Genomic DNA, 25,669 nt, shown 5'->3' on the forward strand with positions numbered 1-25,669 from the left:
TTTATTATATAATTATAGTGTTTTCTCTAAAAGAATACACTATAATTATATTAATATAATTAATAAATATAAATATATAAACTTACAAAAAAAAGCATACAGAAAAGTGTGATCACTAATCATATATTTATTTACATCAACTTACACTGACATTTCAGATAAAACATGGCGTAAGTTCAATAGCGAATTCATAAAGCAGCGACTCCTAAGATACGAAACTGACTCCTACAACAGAATTTCTTTTGCCATTAGTCCATTTTCAATAATTTCACCAGATATCTCAACCAATAGAAAGCGAATTCACATAGCAGTGTCAAACACGGAACAGACGCGACGTGACGCGGCGCGAGTCCCATCTTAGAGTTATATGTTCACTGATGTTCATAATTCCGGCTATTTTCGTGTTTTACGGAGTAAGTGTCAAAATATCCACGATTTTTTGTGAATCATCGACTCGATAGTGAAGTTACAACCGCCAAGTGGATCTCGCAAAAGCTTATTCCGACACTGAAGCCGAAATTTATCACGTACGCGTAATTATCGTAACGCCCATCGGTCGACCAAGCGGCTTTGTAACGTTGTTGGAGTATGCTCTTTCAAGTTGTTCAATTCAACGCTAAGTAGATCATCGAAATCAGCAAAAATATCGCAGCAGTGCTAACATCAATTATTTATTGAAAAATCTGCTGTATTCTTGATAATACGGATTGCTGGAGCGCATAATATAAAATGGCATTACCACCGAATTACAAACAAGTCGCAATGGCTACTTCGAACATCGTAGCCTCTAATCGTAAGCATAATTAATTTTTTTAATCTTTTTCCTGACTTTAGTTGAGTGCTTAGCTTTGATTAAATTATTATGTCGTTATTCTGTTGCAGAACGAATAAGAGCATCTGGTGGGAGCTCAAGTAGTTCAACAAATACTGTAAGTGAATATTATACATGAAATATACTTGTTATTGGATATTTAAATTTAATCACGATAACTTGCTTGTTTTTAGAAAGATGCCCAGAGTCCATTTGTACAAACTCCTCATAGCCATCCAGGATTTACACCACAGAAAGTTGGAAAAAATACCAATGTATGTATCTGGTTTACAAAATTAAACTATGATTATGTACAGATAATATTAATTTATGTATAAATTTTAATGAAAAAAACTGTATCTTAATGTTTATGATCAGGCTGACTCTCGTATGCCAAAACCGCCAAAGCCACCAGAAAAACCGCTTATGCCATATATGAGATACAGCAGAAAGGTATGGGATCAAGTAAAAGCACAGAATCCAGAATTAAAACTATGGGAGATTGGCAAGATTATCGGACAGATGTGGAGAGACTTGCCAGAAGAAGATAAGACAGAGTTTATAGAAGAATATGAAGCTGAAAAGGTACACAAATTCATCCTATTATAATTTTACATTATTGCATAATTGGTTGATTGATTTATACATATTGTTTGATTATTTGATAGGTGGAATATGAGAAAAGTTTGAAGACTTATCACAATTCACCTGCATACTTAGCTTATATTGCAGCTAAGAATCGTGGAAAATCTGGTATGTATAATGAATATAGTTTTAAAATATGATAAAAACTGGTAGATAAAACTAATATTTCTGTATTTTACACAGCTTTGTGTGCAGCACAACAAAACAATGATGATCGAGAAAGTCATGAACGTTCATCAGGCAGCAGTAAAAGCCAAGCGGCTCAAGACAGGAGAATTGATATTTTACCAGCTGAAGATGATGATGGTGCATAAATAATAATAGCAATTATTATTATAATATATATTTGATATAGTATTATTTGTTACAAATAATTTCTGCCTGATTTATAGATCAAGATGATGGATATTCTGTAAAACATGTGGCATATTCACGTTACACGAGGAACCATCGACTCATCAATGAGATCTTCAGCGACACTGTTGTCCCAGATGTTCGTTCCGTAGTTACTACTCAAAGAATGCAAGTTTTACGTCGTCAAGTACAGTCTTTAACAATGCATCAGGTAATTAATATAGAATTAAATATATTATATGAAATCGATAATTATTTTAATCTGAAATATTTTCTTATATATTCCAGAAAAAACTTGAGGCAGAATTGCAACAAATTGAAGAGAAATTCGAAGCAAAGAAACGTAAATTTATAGAAACCAGTGAAATATTTCAAGAGGAATTAAAAAAGGTACAGAGAACTTCTAAAAGAAATATTAATTAATAATATTTCTTTGCAGAAAGTACAATTATTGTTCTTCTAGCACTGTAAGCCTGCAGTGGATGAAGAAACATTTAACAAAATGGTAGAGCGGCAGTATGAAGCTCTTAGACGAGAGAGACTAAAAGGAACAGAGGAGAATCGTTCGGACGGACCAGCGTCTAGTGAATCTACACCAAACTCCACGCCGACTCCAACTCCTGCGTCACTTAATGATGAGACTCAGCCTGATGTACTTTAACTGAATAATGTTCACACAAAGTTTATTTTAACATGTGCCCTGTATAAAGAAATATTTATTTCATTTGCGTAGGTTTCTGATAATGATTCAATGGAGAAGAAACCCAGCGGCATCGATAAGTCTAACATCGAGATGAACAAGAAAATGTCGCCTCCATACAACGAAAATAAGCCTGAGCCTCCACCAGTGCTGCAACCAAATGTTAATCAGCAACACGTATCAAACTCTGGAATGTACTGTAACAATGTAATCAATCCGATTCAACAGCATCCTCACCAGCAACAGACGCAGACGCCGCAACATCCACCGCCGCCGCCGCCGCCTCAGCATCAACCGTCACCTCCTCAGCAACCGCAGCAGCATCAGCAGCCTCCTCCGTCGGTGCAGCAGCATCAACCGCCGCCGCAGTCGCCGCAGCATCAACCGCCGCAGCATCAGCCGCCGCCGCCGCAGCATCAGCCGCCGCAGCAGCATCAGTCGCCGCAGCATCAGCCGCCGCAGCATCAGCCGCCGCAGCATCAGCCGCCACCCGTTCCGCAACATCAACCGCCGCCGCCATCGCAACCGCAACCACAGCCACCGCAGGCGCAACAGCAACAGCAACAGCAACAGCAACCGCCACAACCGCAACCGCAACAACCACAGCAACAGCAACCGCCGGTTCTATCGCCGCAACAACCAACCACAACAGCCGCGGCGGCGGCTGCAGTCGCAGCAGTGGTTGCGAGCGCGAACGCGACCGCTAATTCCGCTCCACCGAACATGCCGCCGGTGTCCGCATCAGCAGTGCCAATCCAGCACAATCCTCATCAACAAGGAATGCTACCGAATCACTCGATGCCACCGCATCAAGCGGCGCAAGGTACTCAGGGTACGCAGGTCATGGCGCCACAAGGTCCGGTGGCGAATCCGCACACTCCTCAAATGATGCCGCCTAATCAGGCTTACGGCCAGCAGTATCAGTCTGGACCTGGCCCGCAGCAACCTCAAAATGTTCCCCTGGCTCCGCGACCGCCGCATCCCACCTACAGTTATACCCAGCAACAACCGTATCACCAACCTTATCCGCAATATGCTCATCCGTACTATCATCAGCCGTACTCGCAGTACTCGCCCCATCCGATGGGACGTCCCCACGGCCACGGTCCTCATAGCCCGCACAGTCCGCATTATCATCCGCAATCGCCTCACACGGTTCCCGCCGAGAGTAACAATGCCAATGCAAACGTACCCGGCGGCACAGCAGCCGCGGCCGCCGCTTCCGCACCCGCTCCTGATGCCAACAATCCTGCTTCCTACTCCTCACCCGCGGGACACTGCGAGGGTGAACGCCCTGGTCCGCCAGAGAATCAGGAAGGTCAGGTAGATACTAAATCAGGATCCGTTTAATTATTCTTTATTTTACAAATTCTTTTTATATATTCCCTTTATATTCTTAGACTGTATCGGACTTGATGTAATTCTTCGATTTATATAGTAAGAATGTAGTAGTAATTTGTTTTATTATAGCTTATAATCACGCAGGACATAAAACTTACATTCTGCGTCACACTGAATTGAATCTTAAATGTATTCCATTAATTTAATTAATTTATTAATTTAAGCAAATTAGGTAAATTAATTAAATTAATATAATCTTATATCATGATACAACATCATATCGTAATATTGTATCATGATACAATCTAACTAAAATAGGGACATTGTATGCAAAATGATACTTTGATTATATCTCTGATACAACCAGTAGTACATCCTCGATATGATCAATAATATCCGCGATGTAATCAGTCTTACTTTACTGTAGGGATGGGCAATGTTTCTCGATTAATCGAAATAACCGTTAGTTTTTTTCCCAATCGATACTTGATTCTTTTAACTTAAAATCGCCAAACTGATTTTTTAAAAATAAATCAGTATTAAATATAATCCTATATATCTCGGAATCTCGTTCAGATTCTGCGGAATAATTTTTTGCAGACGCTCGACGCTGTATGCAACCATGTAATGTTTGTAATATTAATATGCATGTGCACGATTATGGGTGCGTGCTATGCAATAAAAAACTTTTTATTTTAATAAAATTAATAAAACTGTTTTTTCTTCAGCAATGCATATCTTTTTGCAAATTTATTAAGAAACTGTATGTAAATTTAAAATTAAAATAGAATTAATATATAAATTGCAGAATAAATATTATTTAAGATTTCTTTTAAAAAAATAAATTGCAATTAAAAGGAAAATAAAACGATTAATTGATTTATCGATTTTTTTATTAATATAATTGTAACTTATGATTTTTTTTTTTTTAATCGATTTTTGAAAATCGCCCATCTCTACTTTACTGGTTTCATTTGCCAGAGTCCATCATTCAAATAATGACAGTTTTCAATGCCTATTCCTTTGTTCACTTTAATGCTGGAAATACAAATACAAATGATATAAATATGCAAAATGATTAAAAATGGGGTGTTGGAAAAATTATTTCGACTTACATGTCTTCCGTCGATAATGCTGTAACACCAACAGCTAACGCATGTTGCTTGCCCTCTGCCATTACAGCCTATGTCTTAAGTCAAGGACTTGTACTTCACAGAATAAAATGCATATTGGAAATATGTATCACAATCTCGATGAGATTCATATTATACTTAAAGGATACGACAACAGTTCCTTTCTCCACCGTCATCATTTTTGCACCTTTTGACGTTAAACCAGGGCACATTATGTTGGCACCGCTAAGAACAAACCTGATGGCACCTTTGTCAACTTGCTGCATTGGCAGGAAGAATGGATCTGAAAATATGTGAGATGCAACATTATAAAAAGAAATATATCATAAATATTGTAAAATATCTTCTATTTTTCAATCAACTGATGAAAAAACTCACACTTGTGTAATAATTTCAAAGTAGGTATCCAAGGGCCCTCACGTTGGCGAAAAAATAACAGGTCTCCCGCTGCATTCACTATAATCTCTATGTGATCGTGGCTGGTGGAAATAAAGAGTGACGGAAATGAAACAGTTGAATTATGAATAAACTTCATACACAGAGTAACTCACCATTTCACAATGCGAAAGGCGTCTTTCTTTGGTATTATAACATCTATATGGCTCTCCAAATAAGGATATAGGTCCAGAATTTTCGAACGAATTCCTTTCTGCACCGATGATTTTAATTGTTGAACACCAGAAACACTGTCCTTTTCATCAAATCTAACAAAAAGGTATATTTAAACATATGAATAATGTAATAACAATGTTTCACTATAATAACAATTTTTTAGCATCTATTGACATTTTTCTCAAAAACACAAAGAATGCTCAGCAGTTTTTATACAAAATGGCTAAATGTTGTTTAAATATATCCTAATGTATTTAAATATTTTTCTTTCAGCTCTACATTGCCTACAGAGAGAGGTTAGAAACAGACATAACAGCACACATACTTTTTAAACATTTTCTCGGTTTTCTATGATGCACCGTTTTGAAGGTTTTTCGACGAACCATTCAATCAGACGATTACCGGAACGTTACTTCGCACTAGACACACTTTCTCTCAGCAAAGCAGCAAGAACCTTTCGTCACTTTTCGTAAATGTGCATGCGTAAGATCTAGAGGATCCGAATGAAAACACATGACTATCTTAAGGTTTATTCAGTCGTGTTTATAGAAAAAAAACAATTGCATTGCAGTCATGTATTCAATGCAAAAGATTCCACGCTGCTACATTGAACGCGTGATTAGTTGATTTTTATTTTTGCGCATGATAAACTATATGCAAATTTATTCGATATAGATTTTAAGGCCAGTCCAGATAGACCTGCATAACGCATAAAAACGTACGGTTTTTGAATTGCAAAAATAAGTTTTTATTGAATTGTCATCAAGATAAAAAATGAAAAACAGCATTTTCCGTAATTCTCTATATTTAATTTTTTAAATATAACAATTTTTGAGTCTCAATTTTCAAGACATTGATGAAGAAAATGTGAAAATATTAAATTGCTTAAATAAATGTTTGCTAAAAAAAGGCAATTCTAAAAATTGGTCAAAGAAAAGATAAAATATTCTAATATTATTCTTATACACGAGTGTATTAAATATATAAATATTAATATAAAATTATTTCATTTAGAAATAATTGATAATTGATGCTTTATCTGCAATCAGATTCTCTCCAAGATTGATTTATTGTCTAAAGAATATAAATAACGTGGATTTGTACAAATTAATTCTTACTAGGTAGTTTACATTATCTCATCTCGCAAATAACATTAAAAGAAAACAACAAAAAAAAAAAACAAATATAATAGTACAAAGCGTCGGTAATATATTATTTCAATTTATAATTCTCGAGGAGGATAAATTCGCGTATGAAGTAAATGTTTATTTCTTAATAACTATGTAGCAATATCAGAACTTTCGGTAAGAGTAAAAACGATTTCTTTCAATTTCGGAGATTCGGAGGAATACTTTCTATAGAATATAAGTTTGCCTACTAATACCGTCCAAGATATTAGCTCATCGCGATCTGAATAATTTATACTGCTTTCTGAAATCATCATTGTCGCAGCGCGAATCAGTACACATCTAAATCAATGTACAAGAAATCAATTCACGTATATTATGCTTATTCGTAACAAATACGATATGCAACTCGTGTGATGCTCTTTTATATTTCACAAGTACTTCAAACGCTAATTGATCATTGCATGATCGCATTACAAGCGTTCTAATGTACAGCGGCACAACCTCTCGTGTGTATTGCTAGAAACTGGACAAGGCATATACGCGTCGTAATTTTATTTAAACAATCCAAGTACTCAATCAACGCAATAATGTACGTCTTTCGTTACATAGAACAATCTTCCAAAACGCGCTCCGATCAGTTTCTGAACGATTCAACGATTTTTGTCTTTCCACAAATTACGAAGACGATTCTTGATGATGCGATGAGAGAGTAAAAGCCTCGTCAGCCGATGAAATAATGTATCATAAGTCGTCTTCTTAGGGCGGATTGCGCTATACAAAAACTTCGGGCAAGTCCTTGGTAAACATACTAATATCGCACAATTAATATTTACAATGGCTAATTCCCTCTTTTGTTAAATATAAATATAAATCAATTGAATCGTAGGCGTGACAGTCAAGTACGATGCCGAAGCTTCAACGTTCCGGAGCGTCTTGTTAACGATTGCCTCTAGTAGCATTAAAAAAAAAAAAAAAATAAAATAAAATAAAAAAAGGCCAGCAACGAGAGAAAATAAATGTTACATTACGTATTCATTTCATCGTTTGAAATTTAATCAAAATCACTTGTCCTGCGCGATAACCACGAATTCTTTTTTTTTTTTTTGTTTTTTAGATGTTCTATCTAAATGTAATTTTTATAATTGCACACTTTCGGTCAAAATCAAAGGATTGCGAACACAGATTATGAGTCTTGACAAAATTTCACGCGTAAAATCGAGTCTCAAACTTTGTCAAACAATGGCAGGATTAATTCGTGATGTTCGAGTTTTATGTCTCAAATCTCTCGAGATAACTTTTAAAGTATGAAGCGAGCGGAAAAAAAACGAGACTTGTCGACCTAGAACAATTCGCGATTATGATCTATAAAAGTACATCAAGTCCGTTTCATGATCCGGCACATTCGCTATCGTGTCGGCGAATTAGATACGCTGCGCTCTATTCTACGTGAAAAGTAGCAAATAAGTTAGCCCGAGATTTGAATGGCGATGAAGTGGATGAATCTCCTCGCTCGCTCGCTCGCTCGCTCACTCATTGCTCTAGGTCATTCAGAATGAAACGCAAAGAGATCCATAAAAAGACTTCCGAGCTGTGCACAACAGCGGCTTTTAAAAAACACTGAACAATTCGTGACGATCGGCCGAGTACAAAGTATCATGCTTAATTCATCGCGCAACGGACTCGCGCGTCTACAAGCAACGAAACTTGAGTAACAACTCTTGTTAATAATTTATAAACAAATCTTCAATTTACACAACAGGTTATATATAGAGATTTCTTATATTAACTCTGAAATAATTTAAAAAATATAAATTTTGTAAACGAGACTCTGAAACGATCTAAAAATTTGCCGTTTGCAACGCGGGGAGGGGGTTGGGGCGGGGGGGAAAGGGGCAATTATGCATGTCGCTCTTAAATATACAAGGTCACATCCGTGCGCACACCTCTCAGAATAAATTAATTTCGAACTCCGTTGCAGAGCGGTTCGAATCATGGACGATTACAAATATCTAAGCTGCTCACGCTAAGCGCAACGATTCGCATCTGAATTTTTTTTGTTTTTTCGTTTTCCTTTTTGGCTAAACGTCCCGGTGTCGGATCAGGCGTGGGAAGGATCCCACGGAACGGAGTTATAGATGCTGCCACTGGGTCGGCATGAGATTGTTCGAGGACTGCTCGATGGCCCGCGCGACGGACTCGTGCAGCCCGTGGCCGAGCCAGAGGTGATTGAGCCGACGGTACTTCTCGTGGCACAGGTGCAGCGGATTCCCGCGTCGCAGGCCCTGATCCGTCTCGCCGTATTCGTCGAGATACGGCGCGCAGACGAAGGAGCCGCGGCTGGGCGTGCGCAGGAACATGATCTCGCATTCCCGCACGCGCAGGAATATGCCGACGCCGTAGCCGCACTTGCTCGCGTGATACGTACACGCGCCCACCGCGGTCTTGTTGAGCTCCATCTGGCAGCAGTAGCTCTGCGAGCAGAGCATCTCGCCGCAGACCAGGCACATGGTCGGGTTGCGCGAGTCCTCGCGCTCGCTGTTCGGGCACGTGAACAGCGATATCGAGTTGATGAGCTCGCTGTAGTCGTCCGGCAGGTCCACCAGTTTGTTCACCCTCAGCGGGTCCTTGACGATCTGCGCCTTCTTCGTGCCGGACAGATGACCCCACACAGTCGGATGGTTCCGCCATACGTTCACCAATTTCAGGGTCGCGTCCAGGTAGGTGTAGATCAGAGCCTTGCAGGTGTCGGGCAGTCCCAGGTAGAGGCAGAGTTTCTCATACGTATCGCCGTGCAGCTGCGTCAATTCGGCCGGCGCCGGCACGTCGGACACGTAGTGGAAGTAAATGGCGCAGCAGCGGAGGAAGGGCCGACAGGCGGTCTCCACCTGCCGCCAGATGTCGTTGGCCTTTTGCTTGTTGAAGTGGACGCCCAGAATGTGGAACAGGGCGATGTCCGACTCCTCCAACGTCTCGGCGTCTCCCTCGTTAATGTCCACCTCCATAGCGTTCGGGATGTCACTCGTGAACAAGATCTTCACTATGTGGCACAGGAACACGAGCTTGACCGCGTGCGACTCGAACACATCACCTGTGATGATGGGCGGTGGATTCGAGTTGATCTCGTACGCCTTGAGGGTGTGAAAGACGCTCGGTAGCGAGTTGATGAGCGGCACCAGTACGCCGAACGGATCGATGTCCAAGATGCTGGGCCCGCTGGCAGGATTCTCCATCAGTATCGTCAGCAGCGACACCGCGTGGAGGACGATCTGCTCGCGGTCCGACCAGAGGTTTACGCGATTTGAGAAATTCGCACCCAGCAGCGCCGACAGTCGCACGAGACTTTCCAGGCTGTCAGTTTGTCGCGAGGTCATGGCGCCCAACAACGGCTTCTCCATGTCGCGCAGCAGAAACTCTATCGAGTGGATCGTGTACGCCGTTGACTTCCAGGCTAGCAAAGGCACCTTCAGACCCTCGTCGTGGCATCCGAATCCCTTTAGATACGTGGCCTGGCCGAACAGCGACGCGTACATGTGTATCATCGTCTCCATTTTTCGTGCAAGTTTCGGACCTGATCGCGAATATTGAGCATTGAACGGCTCCCACGCTTCCTTGATCTCGTGGGAGAGAACGGTCATAGGGTTGATGACCTTCTTCATCTTTTCACAGCTGCCCATCTCCCTCTCCCCCAGCCCGTCCTCCTCCGTGTCCATGACCTTGCCGAACCTACCGTTTGGCTTGCACTCCATCGTGAGCGCCATGACCTTCAGCCACATCTCGAAACTGATGTTTGGCTGTGGATCCGGAGTCGGCTGCAGCATTCCGAGGGGCGGCACGAGCAGAAGAACGGTATTGCTGAGACACTCGCACAGCGGACAGAGATACTCGTGGTTCTCGGCGTCAAAGCCAGCCGGCTGTCGCGATCTGTAAGGTCGTCGGTTCTCCTTAGCAAGAACGTTGTCGAAGTAGTCTTGCCAGCAGCGGCCGTGCATCACGTGGCCGCAGGTGCTCGTGTACGGCGACGCGCCCAGTTTTGCCGACAGGTAAAGCGGATCGGACTCGTGAAGATCGGACCGGCGTTGACACAGCACGGTGGACTGCTGGACAAAGGCGGCCAGCACCATCGCCGGGCCGTTCTCCGTCACAATCTGATCCTCCTGGCACAGGATGCACGTGTACGCCCTCTGCTCGAACAATCGGTTCGTTTGGTTGATGCCGAGGGCGACCGGAGAACCCTCCTGAGATGACTCAGACAGGTCCATAGCTGAGCCACGATCGTTGGACTTGCTGTTGGCGTCCAGGGTCGCCTCTTCGAACAGAGTAGCATTCTTCTTCATGAAGTGCTTCTGCATAGCTGTCATCTGCGCCATGATCTTGGCACGCTTCTGAGCTGCCATCTTCGTACGCCACTCTTTGTCCTTCTCCTTGTTGGTGTTGGCGTCCGCCTCGCCCGCCTGCTGCTGCTGCTGCTGCTGCTCCGGCTGCTGAGCGGCCGCCGGACAAACATCCATGCTATTCAAGCTGGCAACTTCACGGTACTTCGCCAACACCCATGTAAGCAGATCCTTGTGAGCCTCTATACGCGAACTGCTGGACAGATCCTCCAGCAGTTTGTAGATCTTCCACTTGGCCGCTCGCTCCGAAAACACGAAGAAGGGATAGTGGCCGGATTCCTGTTCCTGCAATGCATAACCGATTAGATGGAGTATCTTGTGAACCTGCGGTTCGGAGAAGCTTCTGGCCATAAAGTTGAGCGCGCGCTCCAGCACGGTTTGCATGATGTGCAGCATAACGTCGCACTGCAGCAGGTTCACCACCAGAGTGAACCGGTCCGTTAATTTGGGCAGCTTCGGTGGCGGACAGCACTCCAGTTCGCCCTGAGTTTTCCTGCGCTTCCGCTGAACCTCCTCGGACCTGCTGTGCTCCTCCTTCGTGTAGTGATAGAAGAACACGTTGTACTCCGAATACAGATGCGGCTTCAGCTCGTACACGCCTTTGCCGGCGGACACTTGAGCCGGTTTCTTGAAATCCGCCACCTCGTGTATCACTCTCTCCATGTCGGTCTGGATGTGATGAACGACGTCCTCCGGCAACGTTTTACTCAGCTCCGAATGCGAGAGCGGCTTTATGCACAGCTGCTGTATGATCTCCTTCTTCAGCCGGTCGTCCGCGGTTACATGACCGACGCCGGGCACGTGTCTCTCGCCGATGATCGTGATCAGCAGGCCCAGGAACTCTTCCACCAGATTGATCGTTTGCCGCATACCATCCTCCTCCGCGTTCTTCAGGGCGTTCACCTCAAAATCCGGCTGCGCCCAGTTGAGGAGATTGAACTTGTTGAGAACGTGAATGAGAAATTCGTTGCTCTCAATCAGACGCGCGCCGACTTGCAGCAGAATGATATCTCGATCCAGCATCTCGCTGCGGCACTTGACATTGTGATAAAAGTACAGCTGATTCAGCAGAGAGTAGCCGTTTCGCCGCCACATGCCCGAGTGGACCTGTGAGATCATAGCCTGCGCCGTCAGCACGGGCTCGATGATCTGCTCGGGCGTCGGCTTCGTCTGATTGATGAACTCGGGCGAGTGGAAGTGCAGACGGTACTTCTCCAGCTGCAGGAATAAACCGGCGAGGAACCGCGAAAGCGGCAGATGTATCGAGACCGGTTCGATCGATACGTCGTATTGCAGACACGTCGCGCTATGATCCGCCAGCTCGCGCACCTGACTCGGCGCCGGATCGTTCCCCAGCTGCTCGTACAGCTTTCTCAGCAGCAATATGAAGGTCTTGACGAGAACCACTCGGTCCGAGCCGCACCATTCCAGGGCGAGAGTGATGACCGGCGATAGTTTGATGTGGAGATTGAACGCAGATTCCCACTCTGGCTCGTATTCCATGTGCTGGCCGACCTGCCGTAGCACAGCGTCCATGCATTGCATGCTGCAAAAGAGCGTTAGTAGCAAAGAGATACCCTGCAGAAAGCCGCGTTTCAAATCGTCCGTCCATTTGTCCGGCTTCGCGCTCAACAGGTATCGCAGATCGTAGAGTATGTATTGAGCTCGCTTGAAGGTCTGATGCGGCATGTTCCTTTCGAATTCCAATTTCCCGGCCGCGTTACATCGCCGGGAGCTCTCCGAGATGAACGTGTTCAGCAGGATAAACAACACGTCGTGATGAGCGATGAGTAGATGCGCCAGGGTCGGCACAGTGAACAGTTGAACGGAGAGCGAGACGATCGAGAATGCGTGATCGTGGTCGTCCTTGATAAAGTCCTTCATGACCAAGCCGTAATTGTAAGTGAACATGATGGCGAGCGACTTCTTGCTCTCGTATTCCATAAGCATTCCAGATATGAACAATCTGTGCCAGGCCGTTCTCGCGGACTTCCACAGTTGCGAGTCTCTCGTGAGTATGCCTTCGACGATCGACACGTCGGGCAGCTTCGTGTTGAGCGCGATGTTGCTGAACAGCACGCGAAAGCCCTCGCAATGGCTTATGAACTGTTGCAGCCAGTTGAGCAGTCTCATAGCGAACGTCTGATGGGCGACTATGTGTGTGTGAAGTACGAGAACCTTGAGTGGCTGATTACTGTGTCTGTAGGTGAACCTCTCGATCTCGGCGCGTAGCTCGTTGCAGGTTCGAAACACCGAGCACTTCACCACCGCTCTGCCCTCTCGATCGACATTGGTTACGTATTCTATGGCTTCCTTCTGCAAGCACTTGAGGACGCGCGTCAGCATGCTTATCACTTGATCAAACGTGTGATGCTCATCGTTGAATAGCACAGTGCAATAAGTATCGAAAGTGTTCATTTGATCATCCGCGAGCGAGTAATACGACGTGTCTCTGATACAGAGATTCGACGGTAACGACACGGTGTGCCGCGAGGTCAAGAGTTCGTAACAGTACTCTAACACTGCCTCAAAAACTATCACCGCCCTCTCAGCGATATCACCGGGTAATTTGTTGCCGCGCGACTCCTTCGACTGCGTCCCCGCCAGATGTATTTTGCAGAACGGTTCGCTTCTCCAGGCTTCTGTGTCGCCGCAGTCGCAGCAACCGCCGCCGTTAGACGTGCCCATTTTATACTTGTGATTCCGATGGGCGGACTGTTTAAAGCAGTCCACACATAGAACACACGTCGAGTCCATACCGCACTCCCTGCAGCTGTACGTCGGTTCACCCATCTTGAACATCTTGCCGCATATAGACGGCGGATTCTCCATTTTGCTGAGCTCCTTCAAGATCACCTGCGGATCACCGCCGCAAATGAATTCCTCCAGAGTCTTAAAAAGCATCCTGTTTGCTGTTTCCTCATCGACTGTCCACTCTAGACAGTTGCCGTTACGTTCCAGACTATATATCTTTGGCACCCAGACACGCCAATATTCTCTAAAATTAATGTTTGTCAACACTCTGTTGTTCATCTTCTCCAGCCACACGTCCACACATGGTGTGCTTGTGTCCGGAAATATAGGCTGTATCGAAGCAAGATCCATGTCTTCGATTGGTTGAGCCAGCGGCTGGCTCTTTGCATTTTCATTACTCATCTTGTCTCACTTAAGCTGCTCCCACACCGTGTACTAGAACAGCAAATGTGAAAAAAAAAACAGTAAGTCACAAAAACAAGTTATTTCATCTTTCATGCAAAAAAGATCAAAGCAATACTAACCAATAAGACATACACAATAAAAATAATCCCAGGTGTAATGCGAGCAAATGCACATTTTATTCAATGTTCTTAAACAGCCAACTCATCCATATTATCTTATTTACTACAAAACATCCTAGAATCTCTGGTAAGTCCTTTGTGTCAGAGGTTGCACAGATTTTGATAACCACCACAAAAAGTTCTTTATTGCACGCGTAGTATCACCATTTTTAGCAGCTCGCAATCTGAAAGCAGCCATTTGTCGTCAGTTTATACGTGCCAAAAAAGTACATTCAAATATAGTTCATACATTCTTAAATCCTGTTGCGAGAAGATTAACTCGAATTTAACAATCACATGTATACAATTACGTGTATTTATTAAAAAAAACCGCAAAATGCGCGAGTTCAAACTCCAAAATTGGAAGCACGATAACGATACAAAATTCAGCACGTATCTTCGCGAATTGCGTTGTTAAGCAGTTTCACCATACGTATATGTATGCGTAACATATCTCACGCATTAGTCAACGGAGTGACGAGCGATTTGCAAAACATTGGTCGAAACACTGGCGAACTTTTCGGCAAACTATTTTTAACCCCCTCCCTCGACCGTCCTGAGGACGATACTCACTGTTGTCGACGAACGGGTCAAGGTTAATAAGAGGTGTTCCGCGACTCTTTGTCCCCTTACGAAATCCGTGACCATTTGCCACAGTACGCGAACGTCGCTCGCGTCTCTGTTCCTCGCCGTGCGACGTCGTCGTCGGCGTGTTCACGCGCGACACTGCACACTACGCAGATCGCACGGTCGCAAGCGTTGACATTTCGCACGACAGATAATATTTTCGCACAGCTGCTTCTACGATGGTGCACAAAATGGCTTGCGAACCTCTGCAAACCGGGATCATGTAAACACCAGAGCGGAGTAGAGAGTCGTCTGCTACGAACCGTAAGGCGCACTTCAAATAAAGAATGTATCGGAAGGCGATTGGCTGGTTGCTTCTTACTGTGGGAAGCTCGTTCCATGTGCATCAGCCATAAACTGCGTTCGTATTGCAGCATCAATTGGACCAACTATTCGTTTTCTCATATTCATAGTCGTACTTTTTCCGATGCATTTCCCAACTGTTGACTGCATGCACCGCTGTCGCCTGATACTCTTGTAACAGAATTGTAATCGAAATTCCTAATATGGCTAGCGAGAAGAAACCGCCGAAGACGAAAAATGCCGAGGAGATATTGACGGAGTTTCAAACACTACGGGATGAACAAAGAATGTGTGTGAAGAAATTATCAGAAATGGAAATGGAGCTGAACGAGCACAAGTATGAATCCACCAACCTATACACGTGCATTTCTCTTCATGACAATCGAATCATTCGTAAACGCAAATCAAAAGTTTGGTGGTTCAAGTGACACGTGTCTTTCTTATTTTTAGTGTTTTTATAACTTTATGGCCATGAAACTATCGAGGGAATGTATTTGTTGTTATTTTCATTTCATTAATATGGCTAACATTTCAGGATTGTTATTGATACGTTAAAAAATGTAGATCCCAAGAGGAAATGCTACAGAATGATTGGTGGGATTTTATGCGAGCGTACAGTTGAAGATGTGATGCCTGCTTTGGTGACGAACAAAGAACAGGTACAATGTATTGCATTATTTGCCTAATATTGGTATTAATATTCCTGCAGTTTTTTCTGGTGCAGGATATTATTTTTGCATACAAGCAATAACATCTCAATTTTCAGTTGGCCAAAGTAATAGATGCATTAAACGATCAAGTAACAAAGAAAGGAATTGAGATCAACGAGTATAAAGAGAAGCACAATATCAGAATCAGAGGACAAGATGATTTACAGCGGCAAGATGAGAACAGTAACAAGGAAGCAAAGAGAAATGCAATTGTTGTGAATCCGATTGACGTTTGAGTGTAATAAAATTATTGGTTTTCTTTTGTCATTACACATTCAGGTATTTCGTATAAAATCGAAATCCATATTTTTAGGTTACATGCATTTTTAAACTTAAATTGTTTTGTATTTATTATGCCATTTTGATAGCATTTCATATAGTCTTTAATATAGAGCTTAATATGTTGAAGTCATTGTTAGGTGTTGCTGTAAACAAATTAAGCATTACATCACATTTTATAATATCGCAGATAAATTAGATCTGTACAGTTCTGAAATCTTGTAGATGTACATGTATCGCTAGCTGTATCAAAAGTGAAATAATAATGTTTGCATATATTTCTTTGCTCTTGTGCGTCTTTGTGTATATAACTTTAATAATAAGCAATAAATTGTGCTTTTGCTGAAAAGGACTACTTTAAACACGCCTATTATGAATTGTCTTTATAAAATTATTAAAATGTTTTAATATATTTTTTATTCTTGTCTTAGTACTCTTTCTTTTTTTTTTCTTTTTTTTTTTTTATAACAATTTTATATATGTAACTTATCTATGAACCAAAAAAATCTTACATTTTTATTTATCTCTTGCAACATGCAAGTAAGCTGATATTTATAATGCAATGACCTAAATAAAAAAAATTTAATTATACTTTAATTTTTATGCAAATTGAAAAGGAATTTTATATAAAAAGATTGAAATCCGAATTCAACCATATTTACTCCCGCAAAATTGCCCAATTAATTGCGATATTTCATAGGGAATTTTGATAGTAAGAAGAGTTTTGTGCATTATCTGGCAAGCACAATACAAATTTATTTAGCAAAACATGAATTTGTATAAAATCAAACAATTATTAACATTACAAATATCTCTTGATTCAATTTGTTTATTAAATGTCGTATTAAAAACCTTCGAACCGATCTCCTCAATCAGCAGACATACTATCACTTCATGCCCATTGGCGTAGTCCTGCGATTTTCGCTGGACGTGCATGTCAAAAATTTGTGATGGCGGCGATGTTGAAGGTTAGTGGACAGTGAATAAACAAGTTACCCACTCAAAAGCATGGTAAATTTCTTTAATTTCTTTAATTTATAATATAATTTTAATCTAAAAATTTATGTTATTTTACTACGGACTATGTGATAATAGATAATTACACCGCAGAATCAGCATCGATATTTAAATTTATTTGCCGTGAAAATTCGAAAAATATACGTTTTTATTATCATATCGTGCACTTTACGTTGCAATAATTAAACAATTAATCGCATTTATATCGAACATTAATGGAACATTATTTTTATGCGTTTATTTACTTTATTTTTTCCTTATATCTCGATGCACCTCAATCATTAAAATATTTTTCAGCGATTAATTTTTTGCTTTTTTTTAATTTATTCTTCTCTAAACATGTTTGACAGTATATATTCATATTTAGGACAAGGCACAATTTACATTTGAAGATAAATGGCCGTATATGCGACCAATTATATTGAAATTACTTAAGCAAGAGCCAGTGACGCAGGCAGAATGGCAGGATTTATTTTACTCTGTCCATGTATGTTTATGGGATGATAAAGGACCCCCTAAATTACGTGATGCTCTAAAAGAAGATATAATGGATTTTATACAACAAGCTCAACAGGTACGAAAATAAGGAAGAATTATTTTATGCTAAAGATGTACTTTTACACGCTATAGTAGGATCTTTCTATTTTTAACTTATTGGATACCAATTAATTAAGAATAGAGAGAGCTGATATACTTTAAATTATAACTTTGTGCAGAGAGTTTTAACACATCAAGAAGAGCAAGCATTGTTGAAAGCATATATAGCCGAGTGGAGAAAGTTTTTTACACAATGTAACTATTTACCAACACCGTTTAGACAATTAGAAACGTATCTCGCAGGAAAAACTAGTTCTAGTACTCAAAAGAGGAATCAGCCTGATGACATTGTTAGAAAGGTAAAAGAACTACTTGTCATGTAATATAAGTAATGTAAGTAATATTTTTTATATAAATCTCCATCTGTTTTGCAGCTAATGTTGGATAGCTGGAACCAAAGTATATTCAATGAAATAAAACAAAGACTCCAGGATGCAGCTATGAAATTAGTAAGAGCTGAAAGAAACGGTGAAGCATTTGACTCTCAACTTGTTATTGGTGTCAGAGAATCTTATGGTAATAATTGAAGAAATATGCCACAAGAGTTTTTATCTATGCAGTGAAATATTTTTCCCTTCGTAATGCAATATTATAACATTTTAGTAAACTTGTGTTCAAACACATCGGATAAGCTTGAGATATATAGAGACAATTTTGAGGCAGCATATGTACAAGCCACCGAAGCGTTCTACTGGGTTAAAGCGCCAGAGTATCTATCTATGCACGGTGTAGAAAATTATATGCGTTATGCCGACTCCAAGTTGCGAGAGGAGGAATTGCGTGCTCAGAAATACTTGGAGCCGAATACCACTAGTATGCAAAGATTAACAGAATGTTGCGTGAAAGTGTTAGTCGCCACCTTCAAACCAGCCATACTCGCGGAATGCCCGCGGATGATTCAACATAATCAAACTGATAGTGAGTATCGCTAGTTTTCGTGCTTGTGCTGGCTTGCGTTCAGCTTACATGCGCCTCGTGATCGTTATTAACGTGAACAAATCATTGCAGAGCTTCGCCTCATGCTGAAGTTAATGGACAGAGTATCCGACGGCGTCAATCCTATGTTGCGAAATTTGGAAGAACACATCGCGTGCGCGGGCCTGGCGGACATGATGGCAGCTGTGGACGTTATTACACAAGATTCCGAGAAATACGTGGAAAGACTGTTAGAGCTCTTCCATAGATTTTCCACGCTCGTTAAAGAGGCGTTCGATGATGATCCACGGTTTCTTACAGCACGAGACAAAGCTTATAAGCTCGTTGTCAATGACGCCACGGTATTTAAGTTAGAATTGCCTACTCGGCAGGGTTCCGGGATCAGTAGCGCGTCTGTTTTAAATAGTAGACCTATTACTACTAACAATGGACTGGCCGAGTCGAAGTGTCCGGAACTCCTCGCGAATTTCTGTGATATGCTTCTTAGAAAAACGCCCCTGAGTAAGAAACTAACTACCGATGAAATCGAAAGTAAATTGAAGGATGTGGTCAGTATACACGATGGGATAACTATATTCGCATAAATAAGAAAGCAAATGTGTCTAATAAAATTAATTCTACATCGCTTCTATTCGATTTCAGCTGTTAGTGTTAAAATACGTTCAAAACAAGGATGTATTCATGCGTTATCATAAGGCGCATTTAACTAGACGGTTAATATTGGACACGACCACGGACTCGGAGAAGGAAGAAAATATGGTGGACATGCTTCGCGAGGTCGGCATGCCCGCGGACTTTGTTAATAAATTAGCTCGTATGTTCCAAGACATTAAAGTGTCGCAGGATCTGAATCAACAGTTCAAGGAACAATGCCGGGCCGCCATTGCGGATAGCATAAATATTAAGGTAAATGTATGCATTATTTTGCGCTACTTAAAATTGTTATTAAAAATGACACGACACAGGCGCGTGCGTGCGTGCGTGCGTGCATTCTCCGAATTCAATACTTTTCCACAGATTCTCAATGCGGGCGCGTGGGCTAGAGGTAGCGAGCGTGTCACCGTGAGTCTACCGCTCCAGTTGGAAGATTATATTCCAGAGGTCGAAGAATTTTACAAGAAGAAACATAGCGGAAGGAAGTTGCAGTGGCATCATCACATGTCGAATGGCACGGTACGGCGATTTAATTCACATTGACATTCTTTTGAAACGGCAATAATCCTAGCTTCATTTTTAACATATAATGTGGATGTTTCAGATAACATTTGCAAATAAAGTAGGACGTTTCGATATAGACGTAACGACCTTTCAAATGGCGGTGCTGTTCGCCTGGAATCAACGACCCAACGAAAAGATCTCGTACGAGAATCTCCGATTGGCCACCGAGCTCCCGGATCCCGAGCTGAGACGGACTCTCTGGTCCTTGTGTGCCTTCCCAAAGCTGAAACGGCAACTTCTTTTGATAGAACCGCATGCCGCCACCCCGAAAGATTTTGCGAATGACACGAGATTCTGGGTCAATCAAGAATTCACTATTGTGTACGTGTTCTAATCAATTTTTCGAATTATTAATAATAATTGCAATGATTAATTGCGATATTCCCACATTAGGAAAAACGGCAAGATGCAAAAGCGGGGCAAGATAAACCTGATAGGACGTCTGCAATTGTCGACGGAGCGTAGCAGGGAAGAGGACAACCAGTCTATCGTACAGCTCAGAATATTACGAGTACAGGTGCGTCATATATTTTTTTTTTTTTCAATAAAGCAGTACGACAATAGAAAAATATCGATCGATGTTTATTTAATTTAATTTGATGATAATGAACAATTCTCATCCTTTTACTTATTTCTCTATCGCAGGAGGCTATCATCAAGATTTTGAAGATGCGCAAGAAAATTTCTAATGCGCAATTACAGACCGAACTAGTGGACATATTAAAAAATATGTTTTTGCCGAGTAAAAAGATGATAAAGGAACAGATCGAATGGCTCATCGAACACAAGTATATTCGTAGGCACGACGATGACATTAATACATTTGTGTATATGGCATAACACGGGATTATATATACATACAAGATTGTTCGAGCTATGGTTAATATTATATTTTTATAAAACAAAAGATTTTTAGTTTTCTCATATGCGAGGATACATTCGAGTCCACAGTGTTGCGCGATTATGTTTTACCCGTTTTCCTGTAATACAGTGAAGAGAAAGAAAAGAGCGATATATTATTCAACTGGGTCTTCAAGTAAGAAGCACATGTCTACAAAACAAAGCCATATCGCCACTAAACAATTGTTATTATGTGAAATGTATAGCAAAAGTCTGGGGAAAATGTCGCAATAATAATAAGAAATCATATGCGGTGTACAATATTATATTATGATAAAATTAATGTTTAGTTTACTTTGGCATTGAATAGATTAATCTAATTAAGAATTTGGAATTTAAAAAAAAATGAGAATCACCGGCAATACTATCATTGATTCAACTGTTTATATTCTTAAAATATCTATATTTATATATTTAATCTGTACTGTCAATCTTGAATTTGTTAAAAGAAAAAAAAGTTACAGCAGTCGACATGCAAACAGCAATTTGGCACTAAAAACATCGATAGATTCTTGCACAAATCTAAACGATGGTGCACGACGGTATTGTATGTACATTGCATCAAATTCAATCGTAAACAATAAAAATTCGCATATACTTGAATAAATATATACATACTGTAATGTTTTACATACGGATTTACTCGTTACTAATTAAAATGTGGACTACTGCGAAAGGTTTGTTCGAATATTCTCTACACTATATGGCATTCTTAATTTTAGCCCTAGGATTTTATAATCAAATTTGCGGACGGCGTTTCGAAGATGTTCATACCTCTCATTTTCAGAATACACATTAAAAGCCCGACGAATAATGTCATTCAATGGCCTACTTTGGTGCGTAAAGCATGTACCTCGCAACACCAAACTTGATTTTAGTGGTGATGAGAACACGTGTATTTGTATGATGATTTCTATACCTCCGGAACAGTCTTATGATGGTTCGAATCGTTGAAATAAGTCAGAAAAGTAGTTACTTAAGCAAATAATAAACGACGGTCATATGTATAAAGCTTTTATATAACGTCAATAAGTGAAAGACGAGTGTAATGGTATAAAATCTCAATGAATTAAACGACAGACTATTTCATAACTGTGTACAATACGTCATTATCGAATCTTGTCGATCTCTACTTCATCTATCATTGTTTATACAGACAAACGGAATAAATTCCACGTGGCAATGAGTAACGTTCACATCAGACCATATAAATACATATATCAGAATCTCTCTCTTTTTTTTTTTTTTTAACGTAAAATAATTTGTATTTATATTTTCTTCGATACAAATAATTTGTACATTATTTCCTCTGGTGTAATAATACGTATTTGTTTAGATCTTGATTTTCGGCAAAGAAAGATTACACTTGACACCGAAACGGTTTTTCACACCGTTTCGACGCCGGAAGAATATAAGCCATACTATGTGTTAAAGTAAGTGTTACTATAAAGTATTTATAAATATTCAACAATTAGGTTTTAGGTCACAGATCTTGCATTAACAGGAATAATACGTTTCACTTACAGAACAATATATACATATACACAATCACCACTGCCGCTGTGTAAATCAGTAACGCTGATATGATCACATGCTGTATTGATATTTCTATCCTATTTTTCTTCTAACTTAATCCTTAAAGAGCAGAGTGATAACAATAAGTTAAACTTTGTTAACAAGAGACCATAGATATAGATTTAGGATAGCGTGTAATGTTCAAGCTAATGCGAACTAGCTCCCTACGGAAAACACAGAACGAAGAACCACATGATAACTTTTTTTTTAGAACAATACATTCGTATACACACACATATCACATACATATTAATGCCATATATCTCCGTAGATTTTACTTTTTTCTCGCACGCATGCAAAAATCTTGATAGAGAACTCGATTGACACAATCGTGAAAGCATCTTTTTTTTTTAAGAGAAAGAGGAATATAAGTAAATAAAAGAAAAATCCTTGAAACTTTGATTCTCTGATTTTGTCAAGTGTTCTAACATTAGTATCATCTGTGGATTCACAACAATAGTCTGCATTAGACATTACGTGCTGTTTAACAATCTGAATAACACACCGACAACGAGAGGTAGAATTGCAAAATCTGTATGCATCTTCAACAACTTTTCTTCAATACATTAATTGTTAGCTTCACCACGTCGGACGTAATTTGTCATGATATGCGATTATTGACATTTATTAAGAAGAGAACAAAGATGCGCGCGTGGTGTACGTTTAAATTGTCGAAAATTTCTTGAACCCACAATGTGCATTGTAACAGAAAAAAAAAAATGCAAGTACATCTCGCGAATTTTCAACGGATAAATATAACTGAAATCTATATCTTGATCAGTATATAACAGCAGATATTTTTAGATTACTGCTACCCGCAAGGAGCTTGATAGTTATTTATACCAAGCTGTATATCGTTGTTTGCAAGCTGTAATCATTTTTACATCTTTTTTTCACTTTTATGTCATTCAGAATCAATTGTAAATTGATAATTTCGGGTATAATACTAATTCAAAGTCATTCCCTAGATTATCGTTTCGAGACTAAATTCGAGAAAAGATTCGAGATTAATTTCTTTGGAGCGTAAAAACTGATCGATGTATGACAAACCAAGACGCGGCTGAAAGGAAGGAATTAGTGCTCCGGACATCGCGTATGCTGAATGCGAGGTGCACTTTTTGCCGTACTCGCGCCCTCGCAAACGTGCACAACTATGCCCGGCTGCCCCGATCCTCCTGGGTGTAATTCATGACTTCCGCCTGTAATATTAATCAACAATGTACGGTAAAGTTCAGATTTGAGTGCATTGCTTCCATGTATTATAAAATAGCTGTAAAATCGAAATGGTAAGAGATAATAACCTGTGGATAAATTGGCTATAGCAGCTAGTAGATCGTGATTAACGAGCGGCTCTCCTTCCTCGCGCGGCTCCCAACCAACCGGCGGAGAAGCCGGTGGAGATATGAGGAATTGTTTGGTGAGAGCGGGTGGTTGAAGATGTCGATCCTCCATATCTAAAAAAGTTGATCAGTTTTCGATAGATTTTTTCTTTTCCACGAATATTTCTTCTCTACTTTATCAATTGTCTCAGTGATTATTTTTCATCAAGCAATCATACGAGTACAAACCTATAGGCGTCACCGGTTGTGCAAAATAACAATTAATGTCAGTTTCTCCAAAATGTGCTTGATGCAATTGTATTCTTGCATTTGCCGCGGCACTGGGGGAATTGTAGTTTACTCTCATCCTTCTGAAGGATCTGAAGTATTGAAACGTAGCATCTTCTCCAAATTGCTTGAAAAGATCTTCAATGTTTTGCTGCAAAGATACAATATTACAATGCAAAGATCTCTCATTATGCAATCCTATGTAAAAAATGTTTATTACCTTGAAATCATCATCCTTAAAAACTCGAGGATCCACATTAGTAACAATCACAGAAGTTGGTAGGTCTTCATCGTGAACTAACTCATCAATTGATCTAAGATTTGTATCGTAGTTTTCTCTTTCCAGTTCAAGCTCCAACTGTCCGTAATTTGGGTGTAAATTTGGTAAGCCATCCACTTCGTTAATTATTATATTTTCGGAATCTTCTGTCTCGTCCTCTTCCATCATACTTCTATGACCTTGTTTCTCTTCCATTTTCTTTCCTATTGTGCTTTAAAATAAAATTAATATTTTAAGATATAATTAAATTACTTATAATTAAAATATTCAAAATTAAATGTTTAGAGCTGAATGGCGTGGAAAAATTTATAATTTAGATTTGTGTTCACAATGATATGTAAACTTAGTGAGTGCTTACTTTGATAAAATAACAAACTGTTTACATATACGCAAACACCACTTAACTAATGAAATTAAAATGTATTTTACGAAAAAATATTTCTAACAAATCTGAGTAAACCAGTAAGATAAATATTAACTGCACTTAAAATCAGTCTTTACAACATTCTTTCAGATTGATGTATCAACAAAAGAGATCGATAAATTAACGAACGAGCAATGCAAGCATAGATCAATTTTATTGACCACCATCACATTCAAGTTCACTGCTGAGAATGCAAGGTGGAATAAAAAATGTTGCGTATGTGTAATCTGCTGTTTACCTCAAATGTTATTGGGATTGTCATTTGTATTGTGAAATTCGATAAATAACATAGTACAATACGAGAAATTTCTCTTACTTGATTCGATCTCTAGTGACGAGAAGACCAAAACACCAACGGATATTTTCAAAACGTTGCTTCGTCACAAATATTTCGTTACATGCACAACGTCTATGCTGGTCTATGCCATCTTAACAAATTTAATCATCACGTCGCCTCGATATCGGCATCCTCGAAATGCAATTCGCTTCTGTCGTGCTCCGTCGGCGTTCGCTATTTCATCGCTTTTATTATCACGTAACCGCACGTCATCGTCGATTCTACGACAACAGGAACAGCGGATACTTCGCGCGTCCTATCCGTGTCGCGATGCGATCGAATGCCATGGCCAGAGAACGGGGTTAGGCTAGGTGCGATAGGCCAGGAGTGGAAACTGTTTAAACTATTAGGACTATTTAAATAATACCACATACGAGTTTTATCGGGCGCGCTAATTAGAGGGAATTTCTCGAAATTTTCTTAAT

The 25,669-nt window shown here is 40.4% G+C and overlaps 6 protein-coding genes across 11 annotated transcripts; 3 read left to right on the forward strand and 3 right to left on the reverse strand.

Moving 5' to 3' along the window:
- Positions 1-325: 325 nt before the first annotated feature.
- Bap111 (Brahma associated protein 111kD) lies at positions 326-5,121 on the forward strand. The gene is made up of 10 exons (XM_012363632.2): positions 326-793; positions 883-929; positions 1,006-1,086; positions 1,190-1,396; positions 1,480-1,564; positions 1,640-1,762; positions 1,849-2,021; positions 2,099-2,200; positions 2,274-2,462; positions 2,544-5,121. Exons 1-10 carry the CDS (start codon positions 730-732, stop codon positions 3,858-3,860), a joined length of 2,388 nt encoding a protein of 795 aa, XP_012219055.1. The 5' UTR covers positions 326-729; the 3' UTR covers positions 3,861-5,121.
- Positions 4,727-6,206, reverse strand: MCTS1 (malignant T-cell-amplified sequence 1 homolog). The gene is made up of 6 exons (XM_067352970.1): positions 5,922-6,206; positions 5,536-5,688; positions 5,363-5,463; positions 5,134-5,267; positions 4,967-5,034; positions 4,727-4,889 (listed from the first exon to the last, which is right to left on the reverse strand). Exons 1-6 carry the CDS (start codon positions 5,930-5,932, stop codon positions 4,808-4,810), a joined length of 549 nt encoding a protein of 182 aa, XP_067209071.1. The 5' UTR covers positions 5,933-6,206; the 3' UTR covers positions 4,727-4,807.
- A 440-nt stretch (positions 6,207-6,646) lies between these two features.
- On the reverse strand, positions 6,647-15,410 carry Ubr1 (Ubr1 ubiquitin ligase). 2 transcript variants are annotated; one of them, XM_012363639.2, is made up of 3 exons: positions 15,008-15,410; positions 14,396-14,619; positions 6,647-14,306 (listed from the first exon to the last, which is right to left on the reverse strand). In XM_012363639.2, the coding sequence occupies exon 3, from the start codon at positions 14,271-14,273 to the stop codon at positions 8,856-8,858; it is 5,418 nt and encodes a 1,805-aa protein (XP_012219062.2). In that variant the 5' UTR covers positions 14,274-14,306; positions 14,396-14,619; positions 15,008-15,410; the 3' UTR covers positions 6,647-8,855. The 2 variants fall into 2 exon arrangements, with proteins under 2 accessions (XP_012219062.2, XP_012219063.2); XM_012363640.2 differs by lacking the exon at positions 15,008-15,410 and adding an exon at positions 14,685-14,984.
- Positions 15,411-15,462: 52 nt separating this feature from the next.
- Pfdn2 (prefoldin 2) lies at positions 15,463-16,702 on the forward strand. The gene is made up of 3 exons (XM_012363641.2): positions 15,463-15,701; positions 15,900-16,023; positions 16,131-16,702. The coding sequence occupies exons 1-3, from the start codon at positions 15,568-15,570 to the stop codon at positions 16,308-16,310; spliced, it is 438 nt and encodes a 145-aa protein (XP_012219064.1). The 5' UTR covers positions 15,463-15,567; the 3' UTR covers positions 16,311-16,702.
- A 157-nt stretch (positions 16,703-16,859) lies between these two features.
- Cul5 (cullin 5) lies at positions 16,860-22,113 on the forward strand. 4 transcript variants are annotated; one of them, XM_067352946.1, is made up of 11 exons: positions 16,860-17,364; positions 17,721-17,944; positions 18,087-18,266; positions 18,342-18,483; positions 18,571-18,885; positions 18,976-19,451; positions 19,546-19,815; positions 19,921-20,076; positions 20,162-20,442; positions 20,515-20,638; positions 20,767-22,113. In XM_067352946.1, the coding sequence occupies exons 2-11, from the start codon at positions 17,777-17,779 to the stop codon at positions 20,959-20,961; spliced, it is 2,307 nt and encodes a 768-aa protein (XP_067209047.1). In that variant the 5' UTR covers positions 16,860-17,364; positions 17,721-17,776; the 3' UTR covers positions 20,962-22,113. The 4 variants fall into 4 exon arrangements, with proteins under 4 accessions (XP_067209047.1, XP_067209046.1, XP_067209045.1 ...); XM_067352945.1 differs by having other exon boundaries at positions 17,738-17,944; XM_067352944.1 differs by having other exon boundaries at positions 16,860-17,321; positions 17,738-17,944.
- sra (RRM_RCAN_like domain containing protein Sra) lies at positions 20,685-25,560 on the reverse strand. 2 transcript variants are annotated; one of them, XM_012363628.2, is made up of 5 exons: positions 25,224-25,560; positions 24,424-24,694; positions 24,165-24,354; positions 23,898-24,050; positions 20,685-23,795 (listed from the first exon to the last, which is right to left on the reverse strand). In XM_012363628.2, exons 2-5 carry the CDS (start codon positions 24,676-24,678, stop codon positions 23,671-23,673), a joined length of 723 nt encoding a protein of 240 aa, XP_012219051.1. In that variant the 5' UTR covers positions 24,679-24,694; positions 25,224-25,560; the 3' UTR covers positions 20,685-23,670. The 2 variants fall into 2 exon arrangements, with proteins under 2 accessions (XP_012219051.1, XP_012219052.1); XM_012363629.2 differs by lacking the exon at positions 25,224-25,560 and adding an exon at positions 24,842-25,058.
- Between the last annotated feature and the right edge of the window lie 109 nt (positions 25,561-25,669).

This window comes from Linepithema humile, chromosome 4 (assembly GCF_040581485.1).
Source record: "Linepithema humile isolate Giens D197 chromosome 4, Lhum_UNIL_v1.0, whole genome shotgun sequence".
Classification (NCBI taxonomy): Eukaryota; Metazoa; Arthropoda; class Insecta; order Hymenoptera; family Formicidae; genus Linepithema; species Linepithema humile.